Source organism: Gopherus evgoodei, chromosome 2, assembly GCF_007399415.2.
Source record: "Gopherus evgoodei ecotype Sinaloan lineage chromosome 2, rGopEvg1_v1.p, whole genome shotgun sequence".
In the NCBI taxonomy this organism is placed as follows: Eukaryota; Metazoa; Chordata; order Testudines; family Testudinidae; genus Gopherus; species Gopherus evgoodei.
The window spans coordinates 203,371,640-203,389,512 of record NC_044323.1 but is presented as its reverse complement, the minus strand read 5'-3'; the positions used below and the strand labels follow the sequence as shown (position 1 = coordinate 203,389,512).

Here is a 17,873-nt window from a genome sequence, read left to right as displayed (position 1 = left end):
CCACCTATTAGCAAAGCGGTGTGGGCTCAGGTCGCATCCTCCCCATCCCCGACAGGGGCTGGGTTGGTGTCACTCACAGCAGCTGAGGGCGGGGCTTAGTTATGTCATGCCTCGTCACCCAATCAGAAACCTAGTCTATGCTTTTCTTTTTAACCTGAGCTGCCCAATGCCAACTGTCAGCTCCCGCTTTTTTTCTTCGGTTCCTTTGGCCCAGCCCCCGGACCAGCACGGGCAGCCTTGCGCGGCGAATGCGGCGCCGCCGGAAGGGAGAGAAAGAGTCGCAGGGCCTGGTGGGAGCGTCCGCGCGCCCTGGGGGAGGGTCTCGCGCTACAGCCGCGGGCGGCGCTGGGCATCTCGCGCACAAATCCGGTGGAGCGGCTGCAGCGCCCGCCTTCTGCGCCGGGGCTGGTGAGCGAGCGCGGCGCCTGCGGAGGGAAGCTGAGCGACGGTTTGAAGTTGTGGCGGTTGGGTGGCCGGGCGGGGAGATACCGGCGTCGGGTCCCCGCTGCTGCTTTTCCCCCTCGCCGTGTGGGCTCCCCCGCCCCAGGCGCACGCGGCAGGGTCGGTCAGTCAGGTGTGTGGGGGCTGTAGGTACCAGGGAGTAGGGCTCGCTTTCTGCCCTGCTCCCCCAGCTGTCCAAGGGAAGCTGCCCCCGGAGCCTGCGAGCGAATAGTACCCCCGCACGGCTCCTGCTCCAGCTCCCTGGGACTCTCGTGTCCCTGACCCGCCGCCCGCGGCAGTCTCGGGGGCTGGGGGTGTGCTGGAAGGTCGGACTCTGATGTAGCCTGTGGTTGACTATTGAATGGGCAAAGTGATGCGAGCTACCCCAGGAAAGGGCATCCTTATTCCGCAGTGAGCGTGTCCACACTCGGAGCGGAACCGGTGTGAGCCCACTGGAGTCATTGGGCTGTGCAGATGAGCCCTCGCTCTAACTGCTTCCTTGCTCCATAACTTGTGCCGTTCCTTGTGCGGGGAGTCAGTAAGGCCAAGGGGTGTGAAACCAGCTCCTTGTGGTGCCTCTGAGATCCCCTGCTATGGACCAGACAGGAGGGAGGAGTGTGTTGTGGGAGAGCTGCATTTGTAGGTGCCCATCGCTGGAGTCATCCTGGACGTTTGCCTCTGATTCAGCAGGTTTAATGTTTAATGAGGTGATGCTTTACATGGTGTTTTTTTTTTGTTTTGTTTTTTTTTAAGAATCCTTCGGGTGCTTGAGGCCTGTAGAAACAGAGGAAGATGCTGTCCGCTGCAAGCAACTTTACAAGCTAAATACAGGTCAGGCACCTGAGGGCTCTAATCTGCAAAAGTTAATGTTTTGTTTTTGATTTTTTTTGGTTTTTTTTAAATGCCTTGCTCAAAAGACTTTAAAGAAGAAGTTTTAAATAAGTTTGTAGATATAGTTGTGATTATATCAGTAAAGGATATGGCCAGTGTATTGTCTAGCTTTTTTTAAATCTGAAACAAACAGGGAGCGGCAACAATTTACTTAAGTTATTGTAAATGCAGTTGATTTGCTCTTATATTCAGATGTTGCTTAATCAGGATGTGTTCTGCTTTCAAACAGTCTCTTCTGTGGTACCTGTCACAGTCTAGTACAGTGGTCCCCAACCTCTTTTGTCTGATGGGTGCTGGATGACGAGCCGCCAAGGACCATGACTGGCTGACAAGCAAGCATCTGCTGAAATGCTGCAGAGAAGCTTCAATGTCAAGAGGCGTCGCCGCCGAAATGCGGCTCATTTTTGGAGGCATTTTGACGGCAACATCTCTTGATGCTGCTTTTCAGAGACATTTCAGCGGATGCTTGTCTGCTGGCCAGTACGCGGGCGCAGATAGATGCCCCAGTGGGCGCCATGGTGCCCGCAGGCACCGTGTTAGAGACCGCTGGTTTAGTAAATTAACTATCAGTTGCTGTTGGCATTTTGAGATTATCCTACTTAGAAAGTCTAAACTGACTTCTTCTTGTCCCACTGTGCTGCATTTTGGTAGTAGTAAAACTGATCTTTAGTGGCTTACCAGTTAAACTTCAGTACCTGTTCCTGTGCCAAAATGTGATCCTGTTGGATGATTGTTATTTAAGGTAAGAAAATAACTGAGGCTGATTTTGTAGCTTTAACTGAGTACACAACTCAAGGTGTGTTTTGTGCACCTTGAAAAAATCACTAGTCTTACAATCTTTTATTGATTTTTTTTTTAAAGACTTTATTAATATGATGATAAAGATCTTGGATTGAGTGCACCGAACAGTGAAGAGGATAGAAGCACAAGGAAACTAGCTTTTTACTTTGATTGAGTACTCTAAATGTTTTATTTTAGTGGATGTGAATTTGAAAATTTTTTACATTGAGTTAAATCTCCCAAACACTTATTTGATAAGGCACCCTTTAAATAACATACCGGAAACTTTAAAGTGAATGTTTTCTGCTCCCTTGTTGAAATCTTAAGAGGGCCTTTTCCACATAGGTGACATTGGCTATAAAAAGTAATGATGAAACTGATTATATTTAAAGCTGTCAAATGCATGTTTTCACTAGCATTCTGTAACTCCTTTCAGTTCTGACAATGTTGTGTATTAACTACAGTAGGTATAAAATTTAAAAATGACTTTTTAAAAACAACGGTTTTATTTGGACTTTGAAGAACATTGGCTTGAAGACTAACACATGGATAAAGTGTCCATTGCTTTTTTTGGTGAAACTTGGTCTAGCCAAAGGAAGCATACCATCAGGTTTCTTAGACTTTTCTGATTTTACTTTGAGGGAGCGTTAGTACTATTCTGGACTTAACCACTGGTTTAAAGAATACATCTTTTGCCATACATACAATATTTTAGCCAACTGTATACCTATGCTAGTGTTTTTTTTAAATATATGAAGAGTACCGTTGCTGTTGGTAGTCAGCAAAACCACCTTTAGACCTTGTGTGTCCTGGTGACTTTAGGGAAATCTAGCACTGCTTCAGCTCCATTGGTGCTAGCAATAGTGTAATCTGGTCACCAGTGATTTTGTTGTTTAACTTTGTGATCTAGATCATATTTTGGAGTAACACTGCCGACTTGATAAGTTTAAGCTAATGCTGTTAAAGTAACTACTGTTAGTAGTGCCGGTGAAGCTTCAGTGCTAGTACAATGGAGGTAGAGGACTCTCTAAAATTGTAGCTTTTTTAGGCCATGGATAGTTAAGAATTGTAGTACATAATTCAGAATCAGGACTACTTTTGTGTAACTGGACTTGGAGTCCTTCCATCCTGGTCTGTGAAAATAAAATCTTTCCACATCTGCAGCCTGAAGAGTCTGGCTATGTTGCTTTCAATGGGAGTTTACATGACTTTAGTGACAATTCTTTGAGTATCATCTTGTTTGTTATGCTGAACTGACTTATTCCAATTCATTTTTAAACAGTGTGCTATTGTATGGCAGGATGGAAGACTTCAGAAATATTGCGGATGAGACGTTTCCAAGCTTTTTGGCTAACTCACTGAACAGTAATACCAGTGGGATTTTGGAGAATGTCACCATTTCATCAAACCTTGGCTTACCTGTTGCAGCTTCAACTGTTGCCAGGACTAAAACAGGTTCTGACAACAGGTAAGACTGTCCTCCTAATAGTCTTTCATAACCTAAAATACACTTGCGTTATGGGGAAGGATAAAGGTGTCTGATCTCCTCCAGAAGGATTCCTTGCATACTGTCTGCTCAGAAAGCTGAAATTGGTTATTTGGATACTTCTGTAACATAGTGTGAATTCATGAAGTGCTGAAAAATGTCAGTCTGTTGCTGAATGAACTTCTGATGGTTGCTGCAAAATGAGTGGTAAGGTAGGTGAGGTAATATTTTTTATTGGACCAACTTCTGATGTGGAAGAGACAAGCTTTAAAGCTACATAGAGCTCTTCTTGGGTCTGGGAAAGGTATTCAGAGCATCAAGTGAGCAGTTAACACCTCTGCAGCCATAGGACAAAAAAAAAGGGGAGAGAGGCTTTAAAGTTACAGATTGTTGAAATAATAAGCCATACATCTGGTGTCCTTAAGACCAGTATTAATAGTCTCTAGCAAAGTTATGAATTAAAGCTCCTTAACTTGTCCTTTGAAGGTGTTGTGTACTTTTCCCAGATTTAAGAGCTCTTTGTATCCCAAAAGCTTGTCTCTTTCACAACAGAAGTCGGTTCTGTAAAAGATATTACCTCATCTACCATGTAGCAGTGTTACTTCCTGGATATTAGAGGCACAACACTGCATGCTATAAAATAAGGCATTTTGTCAAATAAAACTTAAGTTGTTGTGCTTCATTACAAAATGTCAACCTGGTTTTTAGACTGGTATTTTAAATGTATACCGAGTTAACATCCTTTAACCTGAACAGGTTTCAGAGTAGCAGCCATGTTAGTCTTTTTGAAGTGATAATTGAGATGACCCATAGAAGGTGTGAGGATACTTAACATGGGGAAATAGATTCAATTGGTGTAATGGCCAAACCATTTAACCTGAACAGTAATCTAACTCTGGAGCAACCTGTATTGCTTGTCAATAGTTATTACTTTTAGTAATTATTCCGAGAAGAATGGTTCTGTAGTACTTTTCTTGAAACCAGAAAGATTAATTATGTACAATTAACGTACAGTAGTTTGAGCCGATACTATAGTGGGAAAACAATTAGGAAACACTTAAGCTACTGCTGTATTTTTGGTCACGATTATTTTTTGTTCAAGGTGACTATTACACTATACTGACTCAAGTCAAACAAATTTTGGTACCAAAGTTAAAACCTGTATAGTAGTGAGTAAAGCATATGATCTATCCTTAAAATTTAGCGAAATGACACATAGTATCTGTTGCCTCCTCAATGGATGCAACATGTCAGGCTGAGTTTGAGATCATTGGGCATTACCGCTTCCAGGAGAGTAAGATGCAGAGTTTACAGAAATAAATTGTTGTGTAGTTCTCTTGTCCAGGAGTCTGTGTTGGCCTAGAATATTGTTCTCCAGCCCAGTCTTGTTTGGCTCTTGGTTTCTGGCACCATCTGTTTTTTTTTTTTTTTAACCTGTGGGTTTATCTGAGATGTCAGACATTTGAGCTACATTACATTCCTCACAACTATATGTGATAGCTTATGGGCAGAGTGCAAGTTCCTGTAGTATATTGACCCATTCCACCAGCTATTTCTTGGTTGTGTAGTTGGCCATAACGATGGAGTATAAGAATTGCTAGTCTAGTGACTGAGAATTATCTGTGACGGGTGAACTGACTCCTGTACTAGCCAGACATCTAGACTTACTCAAGAAAGTTGTTTGAAAACACTTCTATCCCACTTTTGTGTTCTCCTCTCTAAACTGCCAGAGTTGATCAGGGTTGCTCATAGTGAACAGTTCTTTGGTGAACATTACCAGCCAATAACAGTCTAATAAAAGTATTTTTTAAATTAAATTTATAAAATGCAAAAATACAAACTGAAAGGCTACACAACATAAATTATGAATGGACTTGTATTAAATGAAAGCACATGTTGTTCTTGCCAAAAAAGTACTCAGAGGAAATCAGAGCAGCCATTTAGCTTGATGAACCCCTGACTAAGCTGGGAATAAAGATGAAACTAGGTACTTTGCCATCCCTTTTTATATGAGGTTAGATTCTTACAATCCTTTTGTGGTGCTAAAGTTGTATTTAGATACTCTATAAGAAACAGAATGCAACTTGACATACATCATGTTTAAAATTATTTTCTTATATAGAGTTATTGAGTACCTTCTTCATCAGTGTATCCAGAAAATATTTAAATATTTTTACACCACCAACATTGGCTGCTGTCCTGTCTCTAGTCTTGTTTCTGCTTTCCTCTCCACACTGTACCTAGGCTTCAGTAGTTTGACAGCACAGTGTTGATAACTCATGCTGCCTCTCTACTCTACCATGAAATTTAAGCCATGCTAGAACAGAGCTCTTAAGATGAGGAAGGGAAACTGTTGTCCCACAGAATGCTGTGTATCTTAAAATCCATAACTAGAGCAGTAAGAGCTAATGGAAACCAACCTAATGGAGCAAGGAAGGGATGCTTTGAGTCCTGAGTACTGTTTGCTGATGGTCCAGTTGAACACCACAGTAATCCAATTTGAGGAACAAAAGATGGAGAATGCTTTATCAGATTGGGATAATGGGAAAAAGTGTTTCATGCACTTCATAAATACATCTGAAGAATGGGAGGAAACAAAAACATTTAGAACTGAATTAGACAAAACTGTAGTGACTGGTAAGAATCTTGAAACTAAATTTTACAGCTTTCAAATGACTGATTTAACCAAAAAAAAAAAAAAAATTAATCAGGGATGACAAGCCTTCAGGCTGACATAACTGCAGTCTCTCTCAGAACTTTCCCAAAGTAGTAGCTTCCTCAGAATGACCCCTTTGCATTTGGAAGGTTAGTCTCTTACAACCTGGAACTACCAAATCAAGCCTCTGTGCTAAAGGCTTGCCAAAAATAACTTCTTGTAGGTTATGTAGATCATATCAGCCTAGCTATATTCATCTTTTTGTGCGTATACCTCACGTACATAGCAGATACAGTAACTCCTCTCTTAAAGTTGTCCTGGTTAATGTTTCGTTGTCAATTAGGGAACATGCTCATTTAAGAGCAGCCCATTGCAGCTAGCTGATGGGGGCTTAGAACCAGGGTGGACTGGCAGCTCCCCATCAGCTCCCCGCTCCCTTAAGTTCCCTGTGCTGCAACCACCCAGCAGGCTATCAATCGGCAGTTCAGCTGTCCCTCCCCCTACTGCCATGTGCTGCTCCTTCCCTCTGCCTTGGAGCTGCTCCCAGAGACTCCTGCTTGCTGTGGGTGGGGGGGGGAAGGAAGGTTGGGGGCTAATGTCAGGGTGTCCCCCTGGTCCTGTACCCTGCTTACCCCTTCTCCATATAGAGCAGCGAGGGGAGAGGACAGAGAGAGACAGAGCTTGGGGCAGCAGCAGCTGCTGTCTCAACTTCCTTATCCACTTAAAAAGACAATGCACTTAAGAGTGGGTTAACTTACTTCAAGGGGCAATGTGCATCTGTCTCCCTCTCTCTCTTCCCCACACAAGGTGTGTGTCTGTCTCTGTCTGCTATGCTGTCTCCCCTCCCTCCTGTTCATGTTACCTTGGTGAGAGGCTACATTAACAATGTGTTAACCCTTGAGGGCTCAGCCGAGTATTAGTTCATCATTTAGCAACAAGGCATTCCCTGCGAAATATCCCTCTCTCTTCCAGCCTCTAACTTCACTACCTCAGCCAAGCTTCACAATCATCATAGCTGTGAACAGTATTAAATTGTTTGTTTAAAACATATACTGTGTGTATATCTATATAATATATAGTTTTTTGTCTGGTGAAAAAAATTCCACTGGAACCTACCCTCCCACCCCCATTTACATTTAATTCTTATGGGGAAATTGGATTTGCTTAACATCGTTTCGCTTAAAGTCGCATTTTTCAGACATAACTACAGTGTTAAGCAGGAGTTACTGTATTCCCTAAAGTCACACTTAGTCTACTTCTGTGGAGCTTGTCAGATGGCTGTATATAGGGATTGCTGACTGATTTACAGAAGAAAGTAAAGATGGAGATTTGCTGGCCAGAAGTTGGTGGAAAGAAAGGAATTGTACTCAGACACCAGATGAGTCTTGTCTTTTATCAGGGCCTGGTTATTCCCTGAGCTAGGTGTGCTCAACTTCCATTTGCTTCAGTGGGAGCTATATGCATGCAAATAACAAGATGAGCAGGTCTCATAGGTATTAAGTGCATGAATAGTGTACAGAATCAGGAGGAAGGGAAGGAGAGAGCCTCTGAAATACCACTCCTCTGTTCCACCAAGAAAAAAAAAAAGATCTTTAATCCATTCACTATTCTTGAAAGATGAAATCTAGTGGTCACAAATGGGTTTGGAGAAACAAGGAACTCGCACTCTCCCTTGGAGAAGCTCTGCTCTCACAAATCCCCTAAACATAAATAGCTGTTAGCAAGAAATGAGCCATGTCCTTCTGTCATCTGAATCTCATCCTCCAAGATCATTTTCCATTTCAAATGAGAGAAATCAAATCAGCCACCTCAAATAGTGAGATGGCAACACTTAATAATTTCAGAATTGATTTTCATTAATAAAGTTCAAATGATTCTAGTAGGCACTTAAAGTACAAAGGGCATGTCACAGGAACCGGATGAACTGCCTGATGAAGGGGTTTTAGACCATGAAAGCTTATGCTCAAATAAATTTGTTAGTCTCTGGTATTCCTCATTATTTTTGCTGATACAGGCTAACACGGCTACCACTCTGAGGGTATGGCTACACTTACAGCTGTACAGCGCTGGGAGTTACATCTGTCTTCGTACAGCTGTGTAGGGAAAGCGCTGCAGTGTGGCCAAACTGACAGCTACCAGAGCTGCAGTGTGGCCACATTTGCAGCGCTGTTGGGAGTGGTGCATTCTGGGCAGCTATCCCACAGAGCACCTCGTCCCATTTTGGCGCCGTGGGTTGTGGGAAGGGGATGGAAGGGTGTGGGTCATTCCGCTTCCTGTCCCAACGCCCCGTGATGCATCGCTTCACATCCCAGCAGTCACTGTTTTTCCGTCCACGTTTGGCACCATTGAGAGTCTCCCAACGGTTTCTGTGCAGTGCGATTTTCTGTGGGAATGGAGCCCGAGCTGCTGAGGACTTTGCTGATGAGTGTCGCCAGCACATCCTGTTTGGCAGTTGAGCTATTCCTTCAGCTCCAAAGTGACAGTGGGGAGTCCGATGATGTTGAGTCGCCTGACGTGTGACACTAATTGGTTGTGGCATTCACGGAAATGCCCAGCATCGTGGAACGCCGCTTTTGGGGTCGGGAAACAAGCACTGAGTGGTGGGATCACATCATCATGGAAGTCTGGGATGACAATCAGTGGCTGCAGAACTTTTGGATGAGAAAAGCCACTTTCATGGGACTCAAGTATCAGAGGGTAGCCGTGTTAGTCTGGATCTGTAAAAGCAGCAAAGAATCCTATGGCACCTTATAGACTAACAGACGTTTTGGAGCATGAGCTTTCGTGGGTGAATACCCACTTCCTCAGATGCATGTAATGGAAATATCCAGGGGCAGGTATATATATGTGTGCTAGCAAGCAAGCTAGAGATAACGAGGTCAGTTCAATCAGGGAGGATGAGGCCCTGTTCTAGCAGTTGAGGTGTGAAAACCAAGAGAGGAGAAACTGGTTCTGTAATTGGCAAGCCATTCACAGTCTTTGTTCAATCCTGAGCTGATGGTGTCACATTTGCAGATGAACTGAAGCTCAGCAGTTTCTCTTTGAAGTCTGGTCCTGAAGTTTTTTTGTTGCAGGATGGCCACCTTAAGGTCTGCTATAGTGTGGCCAGGGAGGTTGAAGTGCTCTCCTACAGGTTTTTGTATATTGCCATTCCTAATGTCTGATTTGTGTCCATTTATCCTTTTCCGTAGAGACTGTCCAGTTTGGCCGATGTACATAGCAGAGGGGCATTGCTGGCATAGGGCCTCATCCTCCCTGATTGAACTGACCTCGTTATCTCTAGCTTGCTTGCTAGCACACATATATATACCTGCCCCTGGATATTTCCATTACATGCATCTGAGGAAGTGGGTATTCACCCACGAAAGCTCATGCTCCAAAACGTCTGTTAGTCTATAAGGTGCCATAGGATTCTTTGCTGCTTTCATGGGACTGTGTGCTGAGCTCGCCCCCACCCTGCGGCGCAAGGACACGAGATTGAGAGCTGCCCTGCCGGTGGAGAAGCGGATGGCTATTGCAGTCTGGAAGCTGGCAACTCCAGACAGCTACTGATGGGTCGCGAACCAGTTTGGAGTGGGAAAGTCGACGTTGGAATTGTGTTGATGCAAGTTTGCAGGGCCATTAATCGCATCCTGCTAAGAAGAACCGTAACTCTGGGGAACATGCAGGACTTTCTGGATGGCTTTGCACAAATGGGTTTCCCTAACTGTGGAGGGGCGATAGATGGGACGCATATTCCTATTCTCGCACCACCCCACCTAGCATCCGTGTACATTAATCGGAAGGAGTATTTCTCTATGGTTCTCCAGGCGCTTGTGGATCGCCGTGGGCGTTTCATTGACATTAACACAGGCTGGCCTGGAAAGATGCATGATGCACGCATCTTTCGGAACAATGGCCTGTTCAGGAAGCTGCAGGCCGGGACTTTTTTCCCAGACCGCAAGATCACAGTAGGGGATGTCGAAATGCCAATTGTGATCCTTGGAGACCCCGCTTACCCGTTAATGTCTTGGCTCATGAAACCGTATACAGGGAAGCTTGACAGCAGCAAGGACCGGTTCAACTACAGGCTGAGCCGGTGCCGAATGACTGTGGAGTGTGCTTTTGGCCGTTTAAAAGGGCACTGGCGATCTCTTTATGGGAAGCTAGACTTGAGGGAAAGCAGCATCCCTGCGGTTATATCCGCATGCTGTACCCTCCATAATATTTGTGAAGGGAAGGGTAAAACATTCAGTCAGTAATGGGCCTCCGAGGTTCAACACCTGGAGGCTGAATTTGCACAGCCAGAGAGCAAGGCTACTAGAGAGACCCAGCACAGGGCTACAAGGATTAGGGATGCTTTGAGGGAGGAATTTGAGGCTGAAAACCAACAGTAATGTTTGGTGCCTTGCACGAGAGTGAAGTGCAGTGGTTACAACGTTTGTAGGAATCTGTTTTTCCTGAAATTGCAGTGCCTGTTTCTTTCCTGGGCTACGGTATCGTTCACTTACTGCAATAATAAAGACTGTTTTCAAAGCCAAGAATTCATTTATTGAAAAGAAAATAACTTCCTTGACAAACACACAACATTTTGGGAACCTAAAAGGGCAAGGGGGTGGGATGGTGAACTGTACAGTCACAGGTTTGAGTATGTCCGGTCTGGAGTGGTGTGCAGTGACTGCTGCACTTCAGGATGCCTTTACTGCATGGTGATGGGGGTTGAGTGCAGAGAGTAAGGGTCGTAGTTCTCAGGGCTGGTTGGTGAATGTACAGGTGTTGGGGGCAGCTGGTGGTGGTAAGAACGTAGATGCTGGGGAAAGGGGTTTGGAGCTGACATTGGGGCACAAGGGAAAGAGCTTTGGGACGGGGGCGGCACGGTACTGCTCTGCCTGCATGGCTACGAGTGACTGGATAGAGTCCGCTTGGCGTGCCAGGATGCTTATCAGCTGTTTTGTGCTTTTCTTCTTAGCCGCTGCGTTTCTCTGGCGGAGCCTGCTTTCCCTTTCTCTCCAGTCCTGGAGTTTTTTCCTCCAGTCCTGCAGTTTTTTACTCTCTCTGGCAGAGTGATCCATAACTGCTTTCAGCATGTCTTCTTTGCTTTTTCGCGGCTTCTTCCTGAGGTTTGCTAGCCTCTGAGCAGCGGATGATACAGGCAATCGAGTAGTCAAGGACACTTTTCGAAAGGCAAAATGGCAACAGTTAACAGAGGCTGCAGTTAACAGAGGCTGCATTGTTTATAATCTTGCCCAGAAAGTTATTCCCACACAATGAAGGAGTCTACAGTCTTCACTTTAGCATACTTTTCCCATACCAAACAGAGCGAACATAACCCATAGGAGCCATGAAATGGTGAGTAAGGGGGACTGATTGCTTCAGGGATGTGCAGGGGTTTCTGTGCGTTGGGGAAAGCAAACTGCTTCAGGGGGCATCTACACTGAACAGTCTCCCAACATTTTCCACAGGAGTTAATCCTGGAAGCTATCTCACTGCTGCGGGTCACCTGGGAAGAGCGGGAGGGTCTTCTACAGCAATGCAGATTCTGCCCTGGCCCCTATGCAGCTTGCCTGTGTGCAGCAGTGGTCCCCCCCCCCCACCCCTCGCTGCACAGTGCCGCGAATACGTTAGCCTGACTGAGACAAGGACCACAGTGGCTCTCCCTATAAACTTGTGCAAGCGCATTGCCCACACTCTGGCTGAAACTTTTGAAGAGATTACTGAGGCCGATTACTGTGACGTGATAGACCACATCAATGGGCTGCATGCATGCAGCCTTAACCCCCCCTCCTCCCTGAAACATTTCCATCCTGAAAATAAAAGCTGCTTACCGGGAACCCGCTCCTCTGCTTGTCCTTCACCAAGTACTAGCTGCTGCGACTGGCTACCTTCCTCCTGGCTTGAGAAAAGCTCCTGGCTGCATGCTTCCTGGGACTCCGGGGTGTCTCCCTCCACCCCAGTACCCTCACTCTCTGTTTCCTCCCCCTTCTCCTCTCCCCCTCCCCCCCCCTGCTCTGAGGTGTCCGTCGTGGTCGTCGGATCGGCAGTGGGGTCACCCCCAAGTATCGCGTCCAACTCCTTGTAAAAACAGCAGGTTGTGGGGGCAGCACCGGAGCGGCAGTTTCCCTCGCGGGCTTTGCAATAGGCACTCCGCAGCTCCTTCACTTTAACCCTGCACTGCATCGCGTCCCGGTCATGGCCCCTTTCCAGCATGGCCCTTGGGATCTGTCCATAGGTATCATAATTCCTACGGCTGGAGCGCAGCTGTGACTGCACAGCTTCCTCATCCCAAACACTGATGAGGTCCAGCAACTCGCCATTGCTCCATGCTGGGGCTCGTTTGGCGTGTGGAGGCATGGTCACCTGCAAAGATTCTGATTGCACTCCACACCTGGCTGAGCAAACAGGAAGGGGATTTTTAAAATTCCTGGGGCATTTAAAGGGCAGGTCACCTGAGGCCAGGGAAGTTGAGTGCGAACTGATGAGCAGAGTGGCTGAACAGGTATTCTGGGATACCTCAGAATACTCTGGAGGCCAATTACAGCGCTTTTGGTGGCCACACTGGCAGAGCAGCACTGCGTCACCAGCGCTGCAATCATTATTCCCCAGGCAGAGCAGGAGTACAGCCAGCACTGCAGCCAGGGAGATGAGCGCTGTATGTGCCTTGCAAGTGTGGACGGTGAGTAAGTTGCGGCGTTGTAAACGCACCACCAGCGCTGCAACTCTCCAGTGTAGCCGTACCCTGAGAGTTTGAGTGCATCCCGCAGGTGACAGGCCTGCTGTGTTGCATTGTGTGGTTCCACACACTCTTAAACTGGATTTATGCTTCCGGACCCATGGTTCCCAACATTTAGTGACGCAGGCCCAATTTGTTTTGGCACCTGTAAGAGTTTCCCTTTGAGAGCATGTGACTGTATATGTTTGCAGTAACACAGAAACAGCTTTTTCAAAGCATTATTCATTCCTCAAAGGTACAAAGGACATGGAGCAAAGAGTTAAAAAACCCAAAACAATAAAATGCCTACACTCATGGGTCAGTCTTGCACCTTCAACTTTCCTTTCCTGCTCACAGCATCTGTCTTCCTGTCTTTGTGTATCTCCTTGCCAGCTTGTTGGGTTTCACTGATACCCTAAGAAGTTTCTGGCCACTTGCTGAATCCTTCCTTCCTTTTCTAGGTTCTTTGTGGTTTTTGATCTTAGGCTCAGTCTTGGGAAAAGTAAACCATTCTAGCTTGGAAAGAGCCAGACAGGACGGTCACCAATTGATAACTCACCTCTCCACCCCCATTGTTTCCTCAAGAAGCCGCACCTTTGCCTTGCTTTGTTTTTGGTGTTTTTCCCCTCTTTACAGCCCCCTTTGATTTACCTTTGGCATTCAGCAGCTTAATATCAAACAGGTAACCTGAAGGACATATGGTATTTATAAAGGAGAAAAAAAAAAACTATACAGCTCCCTCATTCACCACCTAATATATACTTGCAAAACTAGATATACCAATTAAAAATCAGTTTTCAGTTATTCAGGATCATCTACTTAGAGTAGATGAGGTATGCATACTTGTCAGGTTTATTTTTGTCAACTCTTTCAAGAATTGAAAAGATGCAAATTTGAACAGTTAAAATTATTGGGTTTTTTCCCAACAGGCTTTCTGATATTCAAGCTTCTTATCTAGAAGAAGGGAGATTTTCACTGCCATCAGCATCTTCTCATAGTGATCAGTCTGCTGTGGAGCCAAGGGGGAAGTTAGCTCTCAGCTTTCAGGGTGACTTGTAAGTGATATTGCTGTTTATTCCTTTTAAAAAAGATTGGAAAAATTACTTATAGCAAATTCTGTTATAATTGTAAATATCAATGACTTTACTCTGAATTGTTTTTTCTTTATGAAACAACAGTATTGGCTGCAGTTAAATGCTTCATTTTGCCCTTACCTACACCTGTACCTCGATATAATGCTGTCCTCGGGATCAAAAAATCTTACCGTGTTATAGGTGAAACAGCGTTATATCGAGCTTGCTTTGATCCACCGGAGTGTGCAGCCCCATCCCCCCGGAGCAATGCTTTGCCATGTTGTATCCGAATTCGTGTTATATTGGGTCGCTTTATATTGAGGTAGAGGTAGTGGCAATGCAATTTATAGAGTCTTTCATGATTCCTTAAAATTTGTTGGTTAAATCCAAGATCTGAGGAATATATTTGCTTTAGAAGGCATGTCTGAAGACAGTGAAGTTATTAGAGCTTAATTCTAGTTCAGTGGTTCTTTAATTTTTTTTTCATTTGCTGGATAACTTCATAAAACTGAGGAATTTCTTTTTCTCCTTATTACTTGTGCCCATTTCAAAACAGTTTTTCCTCTGGAGATATTACCTTCATTATAGTTTGTGCAAATATTTCAATTAATTCCCTGTAGTCTTGCTACAGGGTTCTGTAAGCTTTCTAGGTAGAGCTCCACTGTCATGCATGTGAGGTTCATAGAGTAGTTTCTGAATTGATAATCACAATTAAATCATAAGTGCAAGCAAATATAACTTTTACAGGTTTTCAAACTGTGTGAAGTGACTTCAGAAGAAATAGCTTTTGAATATCTTGTCTAGCAGTCAATATTCTGCAGAATGTGAAGTGGGAAATCACTGCTGCTTGGTGTCTTAACAAGAACTTAAATGGGTTGTGAGCAGATTATGAAAGCCTCAGTAGCAACTCCATGGCTGAGATGGAGTTTTTCCACTTAAAGCAGGGATTCAGCCTCTTAAGTATGAAGCGTGTAATTTTGAAGAGAATACATAATTTACTTTGAATACAGAATACATTTTCTGAGAATTCCAAGTAAATCTCTTATTTAGTTTAAGAAATAAAATTAAAAATAGGCCTCTTGAGAAATTTGGTACCCTGTGTCAGACCTCTTTTTGCCCCTAATAATTGCAGTAACAGAATAATATAAATGCTATAGCAGCACAGATGTAATGTACACACTTTTCACAGCAATGCAAGAGGTTTTTCCGTCGCCATAATTAATCCACTCCTCCAACAGATGGTAGCTAGGTAGGCTCTACCACCTCTGACAGATGTGAAAAATTCACATCTCTGAGCAATGGAGCTAGGTCAACCTAAATTTTAGGTGTAGACGAGGCATGAATGCTCTGAAATCCATATAGTTACTCAGATTGCCTTGAAATTTGGTGTGTCTCATGGGGAGGTAGGGGTTGATTAATGACCCAAATTTGGGACTATTTGATCAAGGGGTTCCTGAGAGACAGCTCCGGGGGGGGGGGGAACACGGAGCTTTTCTTTAAAGTTGACATATTTTGGCAACTCGTGTATACACAGGGATCACACCAGGGTCTCAGTTGCTCGAGAGTTACCCCACCACTGGCTCTTTGAGGGAAATCGGATTGAAATATTGTTAGCAAGAGAGTTTGGTCCCCCAGTCCTAAAACTCTTACCCTGGAAGGCAGTGTCCCCCCATATATGGGGCATCTGATCACCTCTCCTTATCTTACATGTGGCAGGATTTGTAGAGGCTCCTGCCCATCTATAGGGGTCTGACCTCCTGCCCCCTCACATGAGCTGGCAACTGGGTCCTTACCTGCCATATGTGCCTGGGTCAGGGGAAGCCCTGCCATCTGGGTGTGAAGCAGAGAACTGGCATAAGTACCAAGAACACTGCTGACACTGAGGCAACGAGTTGAGAATGGGCATGCTTGATCCATATCACAGGCTCTCCAGCACTGGTGAGGAGGGGATGGGAACGCTCACTGACGTGAATAGAACACTTCACACATATTAGGACTGTTGTTTCAAGTGTATCCATCTCCATCCGATGGTCTCACTTAGCTGAGAGAATCTTATTGAGATGAATGGGCCACTTGACACCACTCAGAGCTTCTTATATTTTCAGGATTATCCTTTGCTGGGGAATCTGCACACAGCAAAGCAGTTATTAATGATTGATTTTAATATGTTATGGCTAAGTCTCTACTTAATTTGTGATATCGTGGAAATTACTGATCCTGTAATATTAAGCATCCACTAGAATGTTGTCAGCTGGGTTGCTGGTGACCAGAGTCCTGCTGCTGGACCTGGGCGGCTGGTGTCGTGAATCCTGCTGCCGTCTCCGGGCGTTAATGACTGTAATATAGTTGCAGCAAAATGTCTGGGTGTCAAAAAAATAAATAAATAGCAGGTATAACATAATACTTGAGTGTTTAAATTGTTCCAGCAAGTTTTCCTTAAACAGGTCTTCTCTGGCTTTTCCAAATTACTGCAATTGCAGTAGAACCTCAGAATTATGAACTCTTCAGGACAGTTCCTAACTCTGAAATGTTTTGTGGAAGAAGGGAAAGAATTAACAAAAATTTGTAGGGGATCTTAATGCATGTCAGTTTGTTAACAAGAGTTAGGCCAGCTGTAACCCTAATAATGTAAGACTTGTAAAAGCAAGAATTGTGTAAGGCGAGCAGAAAAGAACTGTGTGAGAAGTTATTACGACCTTGCACTGATAATAATTAAATTTGTAGGCTGGCGCCCAGAAGCTAAAAAATAAGATAGCAGAATAGCGTATGCATAAACAAAATGCATCTATTGCTCATCATGTCTGTAATATTGCTTGCTATTGTCTGTAACAAAGGTATAAATGCTTGCTGTTATTGTTTACCTGTGGAGAGACCTGTCCGGAACTGGGGCAACCCAGTGTCCTAGGGCACTCCCTCCCTCAATTAATATTGCTTGCAAAATAATAAAGTATTTAATTTTGCTGCACCCAAACTAAAAGCAAAAACTGAGGTTTTTCTCCGACAATTTGGGGGCTCGTCCGGGATGGCAACGCCCACGAACCCACAGGCAGCTGCTACGGATCGTTCCCCTTCGAACCCCATGGCGCCACAATAAAGGTAAAAAACGTTTTAAAATCTCTATTGGGGTGTCGAAGGAGAACTGTCTGTGAAAACGTCTGTGTCTGTTGGGCTCACGCCATCTAAACTTATTAACTGTGCAGCAAAATCAAATGCAAAGTGGTATTGGGAAAAAGCCCCAATCAGGTTAGTTTATAGCAGTACTGAAAAACTGCTGGGTTGGCCAAAAAGGTAATGCATTAGGTAATGCATAGTAAAATGCATTAAAAATGCACCAGTGCTAAGGGGTTTTTACCGCCTCAAGAGGGGTTGTCATACCGCCTCATAGTATTGGGTCCGAACATAAGGTACAAATGCATCGTGGTAATAGAAAATAAAGGCCTTGGGGTGTGTGTGTGTGTACACCAGTATAAGTAACTGTTACCAAAAAACGCCCAAAGTACCCTGTAAAGCAAAAGCTCGTAACCAAAACTACTCTAATGCAAGCCCGGTAACTAGTAAATCTTTAAAAAATCCAACCCATTGTGGGCTAACTCGGCCTGGCATCGTCCGGTAAAAAAGCTACCTGGGTCTAGAAGTGTGTGTACCCTTCTTCCCTTCCCCTTTCCTTTCCGTGTGGGCTACTAACAGTCTAATCATCTCATTAAATGCAATCAAAGTAAGCGGCGCCGTCTCCCAGAGACTAGCCAACGCTCTTTGCTAAAAGAAGGTGTAAAAGGGTCATGGCCATCCTCGTTAGCCTTTCCTGTGTAAGTACCCTGTAAAAAAAAAAATCATTAGTTTATAAGCCGCTAGCGCGGA

General features: G+C 44.6%; 1 protein-coding gene across 9 annotated transcripts in view; it reads left to right on the top strand.

The window, feature by feature from the left end:
* Nucleotides 1–213: 213 nt before the first annotated feature.
* CEP192 (centrosomal protein 192) overlaps nt 214–17,873 on the top strand; it is a 191,550-nt gene continuing 173,890 nt past the window's right edge. For 7 of the 9 annotated variants that reach the window (XM_030552698.1, XM_030552696.1, XM_030552700.1 and 4 more), the window contains exons 1-4: nt 214–408; nt 1,195–1,272; nt 3,395–3,580; nt 13,872–13,997. In XM_030552698.1, the coding sequence (XP_030408558.1) occupies nt 3,414–3,580; nt 13,872–13,997 (293 nt within the window). In that variant the 5' untranslated portion in view covers nt 214–408; nt 1,195–1,272; nt 3,395–3,413. Of the gene's footprint in view, nt 409–429; nt 449–1,194; nt 1,273–3,394; nt 3,581–13,871; nt 13,998–17,873 lie in introns of those variants that run through there. The other 2 variants (XM_030552694.1, XM_030552695.1) reach the window with 2 other exon arrangements.